The sequence below is a fragment of the Populus alba genome, chromosome 1 (genome assembly GCF_005239225.2).
Source record: "Populus alba chromosome 1, ASM523922v2, whole genome shotgun sequence".
NCBI classification, from domain to species: Eukaryota; Viridiplantae; Streptophyta; class Magnoliopsida; order Malpighiales; family Salicaceae; genus Populus; species Populus alba.
Window position 1 is genome coordinate 31,143,612 of NC_133284.1, and position 17,259 is coordinate 31,160,870.

Genomic DNA, 17,259 nt, shown 5'->3' on the forward strand with positions numbered 1-17,259 from the left:
TAGTAAACTGATCATCTTTGAATCTTCCTCGCTCTCTTTCTTTTATTTTGACAAAAATCTTCACGAATAAAAAAAGAAAAATACTAACAAAGAACTAGTGTGGGTTTCGTAAAAGGGCAGGAAAAAGACGATGAGAAGTTTCGTAAAAAATAATGTTTATGTTTTAAGAGTACTTTTAAAATATTATTAGATGAAGGAGGGTCTCTTACTTAATTTGTTTTTAGCTATTTTTAAATAATTTAATTTTATTTATAATTTAAATCAATACTCTAAATACTAGATTATTTTTTGTTCGGTTTAGTTTTTTATTAAAAAAAATAACTAAACCGAATTAAAAAAAAAACAGAGACCGTTTCAAACTGACTGATTTTGGTTCTGTTAAGTCTTTTTAGAAAAAAACTGGTTCAAATCAGCTTGACTCGGTTTTTTCAGTTTCGGCTAGTTTTTTTTTCCGGTTTGGCTTGATTTTTTGGGTTTGGGTTTGATTTTTCGGTTTCAAGCTTATAAAATTGAAACCAAACAGAACCAATCAATTTTTTTAAAATTCTAATCGGTTTAATCTATTTTTTTCACGATTCGATTTTTTCAGGTTTTTTTTGTTAATTTTCTTGGTTTAATCAGTTTTTCAATTTCTTTTTCACCCCTACTAAATATAAGCATTTTCCTTTTATTTTTGTCATGATTTTATATATTTTCCATGTATTCTAAGCAACACATTAGAAAGATGTAATATTTATCTATTTTTATTAGAAACAATTATGGTATGTATTGGTGGGGCGTGCACCACGCGGGTGGGGCGTGATTCGTTGTTGAAAGGTTAAAAATGGTCAAACTGGGCTGCTACCTTTTCAAATCTTCGTTTTCTCAAGCTCTTGGAGGGAAATAGTTGCTTTCGGTTGACTGATAATAATAATAATAATAATAATAATAATAATAATAAAAGGGGATATAATTGAGTATTGGAAAAGTAACCAGCAAGGGGTGATTTTTTTTAGATTAATATAGGTTGGAGGCTAGTTTATAAGTGTCTTGATTATTTTTACAGATTATTTTTACAGATTTTAAAATTAATAATTATATATATTTTTATTAATCTTGAAATTTATAAAACTGGATAATTTTTTATTTTAGATTAATATAGTTGTTTTGACAGCATCTTGATTATTTTTTACAGGATTTAAAATTAATAATTATATAACTCTATTTATTCTAAGATTTATAAAACTTTAACTAATAATTTAAAAAAAAAAATCTCACCGGTTTATAATCTCAAGATTTAATAAGGAATGATTTTGAAAGCTAAAGAGATACATTCGAAATTCCAATTTCATGGGTGCTGCTTTTGCTTGCATTTCTTCCCGTTTTTCAACCACTGGTTGGAAATTGCTCGAATTTGATGTCTGGGCCCCGACTCGACAAAAGGGAGGGCATGAGCCGAGGCTTATCTGCGGCTTCTTTTCTCTTAAAAAAACGTAAATCTAGCTTTAGGGGATGCAACTTAATTAAAAAGAAAAGAATAATATTCAATTTAGTTGGCCCACAGGATAAGCAATTAGGAATAACACGGCCCGACACATTTGTTCCTCGTCACCTCGGTTTTTTCAAGTGTAATTGGATTGTTTTTATATTATCAAAAAAACTAATTTGCGAGGCGAAATCATTGGAGCCTTTTATGCATCTGCACTCTTTTACAAATTAATGTGGAATTAAACAAGTATTTTTTAGTTCTTGAACTCGTTTTTGTTTTGCATAATTGCTTTTTTTAAAAGAGAGGGCTAGATTCAAAGTTTAAATAACAGGTAAAATAAGTGATAATTTTGAATTTTATTTAAAAATTTATTTTAATCCCTCATGTTTTTAATAGATTGCTAGTCCTTTTAGTTGATAGGAATTCAATTTTGATATAAAATTTTATTTTTTTTTATTTTTTTTTTTGTGAGAGGAGAGAGGGGCTCATTGGATTCTCACTTAGAGAAAAAAAAATCGTCTTTAATGAATGTTTTGTGTATTTTTAAGGTTATTGATAAATTTATTAAGGATTTAAGAATGTTTTGAGTCAAATGAGTTTTGTTTTTAATTGAAAAACCTAAACCCCTATTTTTTTCGGCCCTTGATTGCTGAATTCTGTGGAAAATAAATGACATGTTGTCTTTTTTTTTTTTTTGTTCTCTCCAAACAAAAGCAGGGACACCCCCCTTAATTTTGTTTTTTAAATATGAATTTAGGCTAAATGCATAGGCTAGGCTATAAGCCCCATGTGTCTAGGTTGTTTTTTTAAGGACTAAGCATGTTGGGTCACCAGGTCCATGTGTTTGGGCTCTATTTTGCTTTTTATTTTTTTAAAATTTTTTATTTTATATTTTATTCTAAAAAACAATTCATTTAACCCAATCAAATTCAATAGCCGAACCTTAGGTTTAACAAGTTAATTCGCGACAATCAAACTATTACTTTCTCCCTTTTGTTTTCTTTTATACATGTTTTGTCCTTCAATTTAAAAAAACACAATTTCATCATTTATTATCAATGATCCACTTTATTAATTTTGGTCCAACAAACATATCATGTTTTTTTTTTTTTTAAATGTTTCATACAAAGAAATTACTATGTGATTTATTGTCATATAATTAAATAGAGATAATCTACAAGATAAAAAACTTATTGAATCATGTGGCGTGCATGGATTGCATCATGAATTTTCTTTATTGACTCGAGTTCATATAGTTTTTTTTTCAAGATTATCCTCGTGAGTTTTGTAAGTCAGTCCGAGTTAATCCATATAGATATAGTGTGTTTTCATCTTAATATTAGATAAAAATATTGTTGAATTTATTGTTATAATCTATTTTTCCTCTTTAGAAGATACATTACAAATACTTAGACTCTTTTCCTGGCACTTATTTTTTTTACTACGGTTTATGATAGAGCGCGGGCCAATGAGTTAGTTAATAGACTACGAGCCATTTAAAAATAAAATAATATTTATTTTTTCAATAGTTCTTTATAAATTATATTAAAATTTAAGAAAATATTTTTTAAGTTTTTCACAATTTTCATATATAAATTTCTTCCCATTTTATAAAGAGCACAAAAGTTCTAAGAAATAACACAATACTTTTCTATCTTACACAATCACTTTTTGTGAACAGAAACACATTAAAATTATTTTCTCTTATATCATCATATTTATCCTTCATATTTGATCAATATCATAAATTTATTTTCTTATCATAAAACCTTATACAAGAATTTTTTTAGTTCGTAAAAATAACTCTGATAATTTATAATTTGAATAGAATTAAATACAAAAAATTAAGATGTTATTATAGATTATTTTTTCTATTTTTCATGAGAATAGCTATAATCCTGGTAGTTTGTTTTAGTGGAAAAAAAAAAACTACTACATTTTTAACAAATGAATATAATTTTCAATTTAAAATTGAAAATGAAGAAATACAACTTAAAAACGAAGAAGAAAAATAATTTTCTGATCCTAAAATGCCTACATGATCCCAGTAGATAGCCATCAAACAAATCTTGAAGATTCATGGACGGGATTTATCAATCAACAGAAAACAATTTTTTTTTTTTTTGGGATAACCTATCAGTATAAAGAATGGACTCAAATTTGGGCTTTATTTATGGAGTGGCCTTTCCATGAATGTGACTGGGCTTTGCAAAAATGGTTAATAAAGAAAGAAGAAAAACCCATGTGGAGATGCGGGGGATCGAACCCCGTGCCTCTCGCATGCAAAGCGAGCGCTCTACCATTTGAGCTACATCCCCTTCTTGAAATTTTCTACATCGTTAGATTAATTGATTTAACTACTTCCAATCCCATGTTAGTTAGTTAGACAAAGATTTAATATAGAACTAATGATAAAGATTTAATTCTTTTTTAAGAAGTAGAAATGAGATTTATGAAAATAAAATATCAATTTTAAAAGCATATTTATAATTCTATGGATATTGAAAGTATTTCTATTTTATATTGATCAGTTCTACGTACTTTTTTAAATCGGTATATATTCCTTAGAGAACTTCGTATTCAACTTGTATATATTTTGCCATTGCCCAGCAGGCTGCCTTTTCTTTACGCACGCGCATGTCCCCCTTGTCCTTGCAAGTGTGACATGGAATGAAGCTCCAACGCCAAATGAGAAATGAAACCATACAGTTGTACGTGGAATGGCCACGAGCTGGGAAGAAAAGTAACAGTATTCATCGCTGGAGAGTCCAAAATCCAAATTAATGGACGTATTCGCTTTGATTGTTGATGAACAACACTTACTAAATAATATAGCTGTCTTTCTGTCGTTCTTTTTAGGGTTTTAGTTATCTTTTAGCCTAAGGTTATGGCGATGGGAACTGTCTCTATCCATCCATCAGTATGTAGGGATATACAGGTGTATATATATATATACAGCCATATTGAAGTTCCAGTAATCGAATTAGGTCATGGAAGCTGTCCTTTTCAAGTTAGCAATACTGGAGCTCATTGAGAGGCCCATTTCCTGCCACACTATCCTTCTGCTAACCCTTCAGAACAGTAGCCATCTGCTTCAATGGGGACAGCAATCATTTTCCACATTGTTCACAAAATAATTTCTTCTGGAGATTTGCAGTGCTGCGCTGGGCAAAACACAAATGCAGGCTTACCCTCCGTTCGTTGAATCCATTGAATGCACGATGCTGATATGTTCCCCATGAGAAGTAGACTGGAAATCCAAGGCAGATGGACTACTGTACCATTGATGAGACTTGAAACACCTTCTGTTTGATTACATAATACTTTGCTACACATGAAATTGCTAAATTGAGATATTTATTGTAGGGTTTGATGAGACATGTGTATGCTCAGTGAAATTAATAAATTTAAAATTTAGTTTAGAAGTTTCAAAAATCTCATTAAACAGATTTAGAATTATTTATGATCTGCTAATATATATATATATATCTTACAATTAAAAATCCAATAACCGATCGGAAAGCTTGCGTTATTTAATTTACAACTTTAAAATGCCTCCTCTTAGGCAAACCTATGCTAATTTTGCATGAATTCGTCATTCTTTTGTTGAGGTTGATATAGCCATTAACTGATATTTGACTAATTATGATGTATGGTACTCTTGCATAGATCCTTCCTATACGCAATTAATCAACATGAACGACCTCGAAACAAGGCTGCACCTATCGTGCTAGTACTGTCTTGTGTTTTGATTTGCAGGTTTCGATTCATTTACGTGCTATTTTTAATTGCTTTGGTGGCCTTTGATAATCTTGTCATTTATTGACTTTTATTTCAATTATCAATATGTGTTCTTAGTTCTTAGTGTGTTTGTTTGTTACTCTAAAAAACATCTAATTAATATTTTTGAAGTGTTTTTGATAATTTTAATGTGCTAATATAAAACATAAATAAAAAAATTACTTTAATATATTAAAAAAAACTTTTATAAAATATTTCAGAACACATAATTAATACTGAGAACTAATTTATGAGCAGAACTTACCTGCCTTGACTTTTCAAAGAATGCTTTATGCATTTGATAGTTTTATATGGCAGAAGACAACAATTGTAGGCCCCAAACTGAGTTTCTGGGTTATTTATGATGGCAAACTTCGAACCATGGGCCTGCTTCGACCAGTTAGAGGACAATTGATCGGTTCTTGTAGACAAAAAACAAAAACAGAAAAAGAAAGAAAGCTAGCAGTCTAAGGCTGCAATGAAAGTGTTAGGTCCTACAAGGTTTAATTTTGTAAGTGGGAGTAAATGACAAGTGAAAGCCAGTTAAAATTAATGTGACAAGCAACTCTTGACAAACTTCTGAAATTAAAGCTTTCCTAGAATATATTGCTTGTAAATGTTTATAAACCAGCAGCAGTCCCTACCTCTTATCTACTCGATGTTAATTGTTCAGCTCCTCCCGTTGTTTTTCCCAAAAGGGTTTCAACTCTACTACCTCACTGGTGAAACCCAGGCATGGCAGATAATAACCCATCCCTTTCGTCTATTAGGCGAATAAGGAGCAAAGAGAGAAAATTGTCAGAGACGATGATGTCGCAACAGTGCGTGAACAGTGAGTTCCAATCATGGCGTCGGAGTCTCCCTCCCCCCACCCTTCTTTTGTAAACATCCCATGTAGGTCCTCGTCAGCTGTCACCCTCACAAGTGTTGTCGTCATTCAATAACACCTCTTATGGCCTGTTCTTCGTGAGGGAACTCATAGCCTGCGTGACAGGATTTAAACCTTTGATCACTGTTTAAGATTTCTAACTTGACAGTTGATTTATCAAACTTAAAATATTACCTGAAGTAACCGTTGATAGTTTTTTCTAGAGAGATACAATTTCTTTCGTGATCACTGCTTCTTGAAATATTAGTGAGACTCACTAGTTCTACCAGCTAAACTTTTTTAATGAATGTGATTGTTTCTTGATTTTAGAAATAATATTTTGGTAAAATAAATTAGCTTTATTAATTGTTGAAACTACAATTCATTGTTTCTTGATCGGTGGGAGAGAGACCATTTTGTGCCCAGCTAAGACATAACCATATAAAGCAGCAAAGACAAATTTCTTAATTTTGTTAGCAAATCTCCTTGATCTTTCGGCTGTAGACCACAGGCAAAATGTGAACAAAATAATTGTGATTTGGTTTGGATTTTATTGGATTTCCAATCTCGCAGGCAATTGTTTGGTATTTTCAAAACAATCTTGGACATGGGGACTCAAGAGGCCATTCCCACTTCCCGTTGACACTCACTCGTGCAATCTTGGAAACAAAAAACTTATAAGATCATGGACTCTGGTCAAATCAAAGAGAGGGGCTCTACCAAAATGAGTAGAACAGCCCCTCTTAAATTAAAGCTAGCCTCGGAAAACATGATCGTCGTTCCTTAAGGAACTCAAGTACCTATTGAATTGGACAGATTTTTCAGAAGTTCAAAATGTTTAATCAATACTATATATCTCTGGAGCAGGAAAAATATGAAGTTGAAATTATTTTGTTTTCCTTGTGAGTTCTAGAGCTAGTCGTCGTCTAGCTCCACCTCGACAAACAACGCCACCATCCCCCCCTCCTTCTGATTTATTCACCAGATGTATGCCTTAGACATTCGCAAATGAAATCCTGGAAGTAGAGATATACATATTTAGCAAATTAATCCTTGCGCATACCTAAATTTTCCATGTATCGAGAACATGAATGATTTGGGAAGTTCGATTTGTTCTTTTCACAATCCTTGATTCTGACTAGGAGGCATGTACTTTTTATTATCATCAGTTTAAGTTGGGATGAAATGCGCTTTTATATATATATATATGGTCAACATAGCTCCCAAAAAGTCTTCTTTCAAGACCGAGCTATAGTTATTATGGTTTGAGGAATTCTAAATCACGGTTCCCTTTGGAAGTTTCTGTTGTTTTTTAATTGTAAAGACCATCTGGCGGTGAAATTGGTATGAATTTCTGATCTTAAGTAAGTTTTTGTTACCATTCCGAGATGATACGTGCAATAAATTGTTGATCTAAATTCTAAAACTCCTGGGAGTTGATGAGCAAGGAGTATTGTACATAATCTACACTCAAAATTTCTTTGATTTAAAAATAAGTGTATAAATAACAATAAATACATTAACTGTAAGCACGAGTACCAAGCAATATTACGTCTTCACATTCATTTCGAAAGACCTAATATTATGTCTCAGTTCTTGTAGAGAGTTGATAAAAGAGATTTTTGAGCAAGATCAGATTCGGTACAAAAACGTAGAGGGAGACATTGATACTCTATTTGATCGCGAGGAGAGCAGGTGGGCAAAAAACCTACGTACATATTATGGAAAATCTGGTAGTAATCTATATTTGTCTGAAAATCTAACGTTTTTCATGTGACTGGTTTTATGTTCTAATCCAAGAAAGGGAAGAGGATTGGTATAGAGTATTAAATTCCCAAGCTGAATCTGTTGGGCAGGCATATCAGCGAAAAATCGAAGCCTCACTAGTAGCTGGCGATGAACTAAAATTGGTAAATATACAGTACCACACACTTACCTCAATCTGCGATTTTTTTCCTGGTGAGTTGCACCTCGTGTTAAAGCAACATAAATAACTCTATCCTCGTCCTTAACTTTGTACCAATTTCTTCTGCCCCGTCATTAGAAAGGGCTTCTCTCTTTGCGTCGGAAGGACCTAGCTGCTGCTGCTGCTATATATATATATATTAATTATTTGTGAATGCTCTACTATTCATGTTTTTTTTTAATTTACGTGGGTGTCCGGACCAGCTTGCGCGCACCACGATTAATTCCACGGTCCACTGAACACCCTGCAAACCCAGTGGGCATGTAAGACACCGCGGGGTTGACAAACATACACATGAGGACTTGAACTCAGGAGCAGTGGAAGGAGACAAGCTCCTCCCACCGCCAAGTCAAGGCCCTCAGTGCAATTCATGGTTTTTCTTAACACAAGAAACTGTTTCTTGAAAAGAGGTGGCTGTCTCACAATTAATAATGAATCTCACCAATAAAAAAATGTTTTTATTGTATTATCAAATAATAATAATTATAGTTATAAATAAATTTTACCCGCAATAACAATACCAAACAGCATGATAGAGATAGCCTTTTCCACCACTATCATTGCTGGCTGACTGCCAAATTTCTTTCTAGCCTCCATCTTGCACTTGCATTTCATTTTCATGCCAAAGTTTGTGTTCTACGCGTCGAGATGGTGTTAATGCCGACACCCAAAAAAAAAAAAAAAAAAAAACATTTATAACGTTAGAAATTTTTCTAATTTGATCAAACACTTCCCCCCCCGTCTAATGTGTATACCACGTGTTCCACTCTTTTTAATCGTGGAAAGTTTCATGGATACTTTGGAGTAATGGATTCACAGGGTATTTTTCCAAGGTCTGTTTTGCTGAAAGATCATGTACTGATTATTGACTCGTCTTACCCTCGAGAAATTAGTTTGATAATTAAGTGTGTGTTTTTAGTTGCTGTGGTGTGCGGTGATTTTTAAAAAATATTTTTTTATTTAAAAATATATTAAAAAAATCTTTTAAATTTTTAATATTGACATATTAAAATTATTATAAAATATTAAAAATAAATCTTAATGATTTTAGGATAAACATACTTTTAAAACACACACAAACATAATTGAAAATATATTTCCAAATTATCATTACATCCTGTTTGGGGTGTGGTGCAAACCTTTTTTTTAATCAAAATTTAAATTTATTTTCAAATTAATTTTTTAATGTTTTTTTTTATTGATTTCATGTCTAGATATCAAAAATAAATTTTTTTTTTAAAAAATATTATTTTAATATATTTCTAAGTAAAAAATACTTTGAAAACAACATCTTTCATACTCCCACATAGTCTCTAAAAAGTCTTGAAATTTAAATTATTTTGATATATTTTTAAATGAAAAATAATTTGAAAAAAACATCTTTCATAGTCCCATATAATCTTTAAAAAGCCTTGAAATTTACATTTTTAGCTCGACATTCAAATAACATTTATTAATTTTTTTAAAATACATCAAAATCAAATCAATACAAGAATATATTTTTAAGATTGTTTGAAAAAAAACTTGATACAGACTAACAAATAAATTAATTTGACAATATATATCAATTTTATCATTAAAAAATAAGAGTTTGAAACATAAAATTCAACATGACCTGATAGAAAAAGTAGAGGTTTTTAATTAAAAGAAATCTCAAAATGCATTTTTCTATTATTGAAATTAATATTTTATCCAGCCTCTTGAAATTAACCAATCATGTTATAATATTTGTTATTGAAATTAACTGATATATATATCTCCTCTAGTTTCAAAGAAAGAGTGTTGAGTGGAAAATTAACCTCAAGAAAGAAGAATGAAGAATTGATAATGACATGTAACCAGTCATGTTGAAGGTTTAGGTGGGCTATAGTTAGGTTAAGATTTTATTTATATTAAAAACTTATTTGTTTGATGGAAAGTGAATTTTTGGAAATTGTTTTTCAAAATTTCTTATATTTATTTGTTATTAGAAAAATTGATCAATGAAAAATACTTGAAATTTTTTTTTTGAGGAAAAAAACTTTTCAGAAGTGAAAAATTTAAAAATATCATATTATTTGCTGATTATAACAAATTTGATCTTCAAAATTTTCATTGCTATATATTTTTTTTTGAATTTCTTTCTCTTCAATTTCACTTTTTAGAATTTGATTTAATTTGATTTTTATATTAACTTTGGTCCTTATTTTTTTTATTATTTGTTTTTCTCTTATTATTTTTTTAATTGAAATTTTTTATCTATCAAATTTGGTCCTCATTCTTTTGATTGTTACTTATTTTATTTAAAATAATTTATGAAATTGTAATTATTATTATTTTAATTTCATCATCATTTTTCAATTTTTTTCATCTATTATTTTGATTGTTATTTATTTTATTTGAGATAATTTATGAAATTAGATTTTGTTTCAATTTCATTCTCATTTAACTTTTTAATTTGTAAGATTTGTTTCTCGTTGTTTTAATAAACTTAAAAACATAATATTAATAAGTTATTTTCCAGCTCATTTTCTACTGGAAAGTGTTTTCCAACTTATTTCTATGACACTATCAAACATAAAAAAATAATTCACTTTTCAGGAATCTTTTTTTTTTAAAAAAAAAAAAACTACTTTCCAAAAAAACTATTTTCCAATGAACAAACGGGGCTTAATATTAAATCAATCCAAGTTACATTTAACTAAATTATCTAAAAATATATATTTTTTATCCATCAAATCACCCATTCTTTTTTTTAATTAAAATCTATATTTTTTTGAGTTAAGAGAGCCAAAGTTGAAAATCGTAACCCCCCTGGTGCTTGATTACTTCTTATTTCCCTATATATTCAACTCACAAAATTTAACAAAAGCAACACACCTCTACTTTTTTCATTTATTGTATGGTACTATCCATCACATAAATTCAACTTAATTTTATCATAACTACTGAAGCATTGCTTTAAATTTTAAAAGATGTTGAATTTGATCTTCTCCTTGTACATATATGATATGCTTGCACACAATATGAGATTAACATGCTACATACAAATGCTTCTTATGAGATTGACATTCCACATAGTGTATAAATTAATAATTGATTTTGAAAACATAATTCTATATATTTAACTTAGTAGCATAGGGCATAAAAAATTCCGAGCTTTGCCTTTAATTGTAGCTACGACAATGTTTGACATTGTGTTTTGAAATTATACTTTTGAAAAAAATTAAATTTTTTTTTACTTCAAGTTAATATGTTTTTGATATTTTTATATCATTTTAATTTGCTAATGTCAAAAATAATTTTTTAAAATAAAAAAATATTATTTTAATATATTTTAGAATAAAAAACACTTTAAAAAATAATATTTACTCTAATTTCAAATACCCTTTTAATTACCTTAATTAACCAATCAGCCTAAATGATGGAAGAAATACATTGTCTTATCCTTTAGCATTGTAGAAGAAGTTCAGTTCATTTTGTCTTCCTTGTCATTATCGTTGCAAGCTATACTATAATGATGTGACTTCACATGTTAACATGCATGGTGTGTCTTGGATTTGTCAACATGTGTCACCTTATTAACTCATATATGCACCAAGCCTCATACCATGCATGTAACCAGAATAAAAAGTGGTTGATTTCACATTAAAATATATTAATGGGCCGTGTATAAAATTGTTATAATAGTTATTTTTTAAACTAATTTTTATTTAAAAATATATATAAAAAATTGATATCAATATATTAAAATAATTTAAAAAAACATAAAAAATTTAATTTTTTTTTAAAATAAATTAAAAAAATCATGATTTTAATCGTAAAATTAATTTTTTTAAAAAATTAATATAGAGTTTTTTTTAAAAATAAATCTAGATGAAAGTATTTTTGAGTCCGTTTTTGTATTTAATGAGATTAAGTTATTTCTAGACGATTTTAAGACCATATGTTTCACATCAATTTCATTAAATTTAGATATTGTTTTTGAACCTAAAAAAAAAAAAAACGTGTTTAATTATCAGACCAGTCTCTCAAAATCAAGGTAAATTAGTTCACATAAATAATCATAACCCATGAAAATTTAAAACCCAGCACTGAGTTTTAAGGAGTTTGTTGACCGAGCCGTCAATTTCATGCATTGAATTTAGATATTGTTTTTAAACCTAAAAATAAAAAAACAAAACAAAACATTTTTAATTATCATACCAATCTCTCAAGATCAAGGTAAATAAGTTCACATAAATAATCATAACCCGTCAAAATTTAAAACCCCGCACTGATTTTTTAAGGAGTTTGTTGACCGAGCCGAAGCCGTAAAGAATGCCGCTGGTAATTAAAAGGGGCATTTCAGTCCACAATTTTGAGATGATATTTTATTTTTTAAAAAAGAAGAATAAAATTCTAGAGATTCATTCATTTAACTATTTTAATTTATGGGTAACACCACCCGTATTAGAAATCGAAGAAATTTTGGAGTTGAGGTGCTTTCTTCCCATGGAAATACTGGCAAGCTCAGAGGTGTAAACAAACACAAAACACACCCATCAAAGCAAATGCCGAAGGAATTACTGGTTGTTTCAGGCAAGATAATATTGAAAACTGATAAAAATAATAACAATAAAAACAGAATGTTCCCTCTCTCTTTCTCTGATGATGTGTGGCGCAATCCTCTCTTGGGAGACAACCTGCTGCAAGCCTAATCCCTGACTTTTGTCTTTGGCCTCTCCTTTCCTCTTCGTTATCATTTCATGTCCATAAGTTTCTTGAGTTAACGCAGGGGGTAATTTCTTGACTTTCTACACCCTTTCTTTTCACTATCGCCTTGTATGTTCTTCATATATGTTCAAAGTTACCCAGGCCCCAATTTACTTTCTGTGCTATATATACTCCTACAGTCCCTCTGCTAGCCAAAGTGCCAAATCACACTATTCTTTCTCTTGCTTCTTTCGCCATGGCAGACCCTTGCTCTAATCTCTTCAGTACTGGATCTTTCAACTTCGTGCTTCTTAATCCTCACTGCAGTACTGCTTTCAGTACTTCTTACTCGAATCCTTCTAGCCTTCATGCCTTCTCGAACAGCTACTCGCTCAACAACAAATCTTCAATTCCTCCCTCATCGCCTCCTCCAAAAGAAGCCCTTCCCCTGATAGAATACTTAAGTCCCGCAAGACAACAAGAAGAGCATCGTGATTCCTCATTTAGTTCCATGGAAGAGGATAGGTACATGAAAAAAGATGATGATAGCCTCTTTGTTAGTACTGCAGATGGTAATGTTGAGCCTGTGACTGTAGCTCTGCATATAGGCCTCCCTAACCCTAGTTCTGATCTGGAGAGGGCACTTAGGGTTTTCCCATCTCCAAATGCACCAGATAAGGGAGAGATGAGTGCAGTTTCAGGGTACCCTTCGGAGAAACTAAACAAGGGTCAGTATTGGATTCCTACACCTTCCCAGATTCTTATTGGTCCAAGTCAATTTTCATGTCCTCTTTGCTCCAAGACCTTTAACAGATACAACAACTTGCAGGTATGCCCCCTTTCTTGAAAGACGTCTCCTTAAGCTCTTCCTGCCTCTCTTTTCCTTTTTTCTTGCTCCATTTCTGCTGGATCTAGGTACTTTGTTTTTAATAATTTGCTATTATTAGCTAACTTGTACGAGTAGCACAGTGCTAGCCTAGACTGCAGAAGGTCTCTGTCCTTAATTTTATGTTTGATTTCCATTTTGCATACACTATACATGTATGTATATCTTGAGATCTGCAGTGAGTAATTATTAATTGTCTTTTTTTTTTCAAGTTCCAACTGAGATTTTTTGCGTGATTTGACCTTTCATGAGACGTCCTTGTACTTTTGTTACTTTGAAGATCAAGCTAAGGTCAGTTGCTGAGGTGGGTTAAAGAAAAACTGCAAATAAATAGAGCGCTTCAGAGTTCTGAGAATCTACAGGCAAGGCTAGCTGAACAGTGAAATTCAGAGTGCTCCGATCCTTTTCATGCCTGTGAAAGTTCACCCTAGATCCCTTTTTTTTTTTTACTAAAACCTGATCAGTACTGTGTCCCTCTAAAGGCACATATTAATGGTTAACAAAAATACTAAATATAATGTCTGTTATAACTAATACTAGTATTTCTGCAACCCTAAATCAAGAATAAAGCCTGGCATGGACAATCTCTCAAGGTTAACAGAATATTTACCGATTCCCTTGATAGCAAGGAGGCTGCTAAAATCATCTCCCAACCTTGATTTCGTTTTCTTGTCATCAAATTTGCCTAGTGTCTTATATTGTATATATAACTCATGACCCAGTAGTCCTCTCACATGGATCAAATGTCAAGTTTTTAGTCATGTCCCCCTCTACCTAGAAGCTCACATGCACATTCACTTCTCTTAAATTAAAGTAGGCCTTGCACAATTAAATGGATGCCTATAGTTTCCATCTGGGGAAAGGAAAGTTATTCCTTATGTAGGTGCTGCTTTTTTTAGGTGTTTTACACAGCTTGTTTTGCTTTTATGAAAAAGTATTAAATTGATTTTATTTTTAGTATTTTCTCATGGTTCTAATATGTTAATATAAAAAAAAATCTAATTTTTATTTTATTTTAATACATTTAAAAAAAATTACTATTTTATAAAAGAATCTTACATCACATTATCAAACACCCCTAAGAGTTCCTCGTATACATTGATGCTTTGTTCTTTCAGTCTCTATTTATTTCTAGCTATCTCACTGTATTTTGTTTAATATTGCAGATGCATATGTGGGGACATGGATCTCAGTACAGAAAAGGACCTGACTCTTTAAGAGGAACCCAGCCGACAGCGATGCTAAGACTTCCATGTTATTGTTGTGCACCAGGTTGCAAGCACAATATTGATCATCCAAGAGCAAGACCGCTCAAAGATTTTAGAACTCTCCAAACACACTACAAGAGAAAGCATGGGATCAAACCCTTTATGTGTAGAAAATGTGGTAAGCCATTTGCTGTGAAAGGAGATTGGAGAACACATGAAAAGAACTGTGGGAAAATATGGTATTGCATTTGTGGGTCTGATTTTAAGCACAAGAGGTCTCTAAAAGACCACATTAAGGCCTTTGGCCATGGCCATGTTGGCATTGATTGCTTCGAAGAAGAGGATGAACTAGCATCTGAAAGTACTGAACATGATGGTGAATCCTGTATGTGATCATCAATAGGGTTTTCGGTGAATTTCACGTATCACCTTCATATGGACATATTCTTGTTAGCTTCCATTAATTTCTCATGGGTGCATTAATTTGTTTAGCTGCCCGATTTTTCTCGCCAGTGTATTTCTAGGCATAATGTTAATTAGGTTCCATGACTATGTTAGACCAAGTTGTGTAAATCCACCCACTTACAAGGAAGAACTAAACAAGTGAAGTCTTATTATTCTTCTTTTCTCAAATGGAGTTAAGAGCAAAGTTCTGATAAGTGCTTGCAAGTGCAAGCCTTGTTAATTTTGAACTGCAGTTGGTAAATTAGCAGTGGAATTCAAGTAGATTATTGTGGTTCTTCTTCCTTTTCTTTTAATCCATTGGAAGTGCTGCCAAGTCTTCATAATAAGTGCATGTTGCCATATTAGTAAATGCAAATTTTGTGTCGGGAACAGGCATGCATTATGTAATTTTCAATGAACATGGTGCAAGAATTTTTTTTCCCTTTCTACAACCGAAAAGACGATCAATTGGAAGGTCTAATGTTCTTCCATTTTCTAATTATCTCTTTCATCTTAGGTATGTATGATGCAAGATTTATCCCCAAATCCTTTTATTTTGCACGAAATTGTTAGATTCAATAAATCTAAATATGTTTATAAAACAATTTGCATTTAGATATGCTACTGATGAAAAATACATATGCATTTTTTTAAAAAGATTCTAGTACTTCTAAGCTCTAATACACTCAAATTTCATTGTGTATTTTTGTAGGTAAAATTCTGTATTTTAGTGTATAAGCTTAAGAATCAAAAATTTTTATTTAAATAACAAGAATCCCATTAAACTCATATTGATATAATTGTGATGTCTTTAATTTCAAAAATATTAATATGTGAGTTAATTTACTGGATCAAATTAAAGTTCATGGAAAAACCCAATCCCACATTAATAGGGATTAATAAAACATAAATTTAATATTCCCCCACATGAACCATACATCTAACCCAATGTCTTAACTTAACCCCATTCCTTAACTTTTTTAGAAAACAAATGCATGAATCATATTAAGAAGTCCTCTAATAATAAGTATCATAAAAATATATCTTGATGTTGACTTGTGTGAATCAACATGGATCACTAGAGAGTTGTAAAAAAGGTAAAGAGGTACCTTTAAGGGACTAAATATTGCATGCTTATGTATGAAAGAACATTTGGATTACTTTGATATTATCCCAACATTCTCACATAAATGCAACGTCAGGTCTTATACAGACCTGAACATGTATCAGGCTTTCTACAATAGAAGTATATGGAATGTTCATTTTCCCCTTTCAATTCTTATTTTCAAGCATTGGTTCAAATTGAACCTATCACCCTTCACAATTAGAGCTATACTTGGTGAACAATCTTTCATTTGAAATCTCACTAAAACTTTATTGATATAGATTTTTTGAGATAGACCTAAAACGCCTTTAAAACTATCTCAATAGATCTTAATACCAGTGATATAAGATGTCTTACCCATATCCTTCTGTAGAACAAGAAAACAAATTTTACTCCAACTGACTTTTTGGTATATACATTGATCCATGATTTTTTTTATAACCCAAATGAAGAAACTACATCATGGAATTTAAATTACCATTATCAAGATGCTTGTTTTAAACCATATATGAATTTTTTAAGCTCGCAGACCAAATGTTCACCATCATTAGAGGAGAATCATTCCAGTTGTTTGATGTAAACCTTGTCCTTTAGATCTCCATTGAGAAATGCAATTTTCACATTTATTTGTTGCATTTTCAAGTCAAAATATGCTACTAATATCAAAATAATATGTAGAGAATCTTTATTAGATATAAGGGAAAAAAGTCTAGGTAATCAGTTCCTTTTTTTTTAGTGAATCCCTTAGCAACGAGTCATACCAAGTCTTTTAATGTTGTCCAATGAGTCCATCTTTGTCTTAAAACCCTGTTTGCATTCAATAACTATTGCATTATTTGGCAACTCAACAACATCTCAAG

The 17,259-nt window shown here is 31.1% G+C and overlaps 1 protein-coding gene and 1 non-coding gene across 2 annotated transcripts; one reads left to right on the plus strand and one right to left on the minus strand.

Moving 5' to 3' along the window:
- Positions 1 to 3,713: 3,713 nt before the first annotated feature.
- TRNAA-UGC (transfer RNA alanine (anticodon UGC)) lies at positions 3,714 to 3,786 on the minus strand. Its single transcript has one exon. It is a non-coding gene; the product is annotated as a tRNA-Ala (tRNA).
- An 8,734-nt stretch (positions 3,787 to 12,520) lies between these two features.
- LOC118047056 (zinc finger protein WIP2) lies at positions 12,521 to 15,672 on the plus strand. Its single transcript, XM_035056219.2, has 2 exons — positions 12,521 to 13,585; positions 14,809 to 15,672. The coding sequence occupies exons 1-2, from the start codon at positions 13,013 to 13,015 to the stop codon at positions 15,241 to 15,243; spliced, it is 1,008 nt and encodes a 335-aa protein (XP_034912110.1). The 5' UTR covers positions 12,521 to 13,012; the 3' UTR covers positions 15,244 to 15,672.
- Positions 15,673 to 17,259: the final 1,587 nt, after the last annotated feature.

Excerpts from the sequence above, each read along its gene's own strand:
- LOC118047056 (XM_035056219.2), top strand. The coding sequence starts at position 13,013 with ATGGCAGACCCTTGCTCTAATCTCTTCAGTACTGGATCTTTCAACTTC. Across the intron at positions 13,586-14,808 it reads ACAGATACAACAACTTGCAG|ATGCATATGTGGGGACATGG; the intron begins GTATGCCCCCTT and ends TTAATATTGCAG.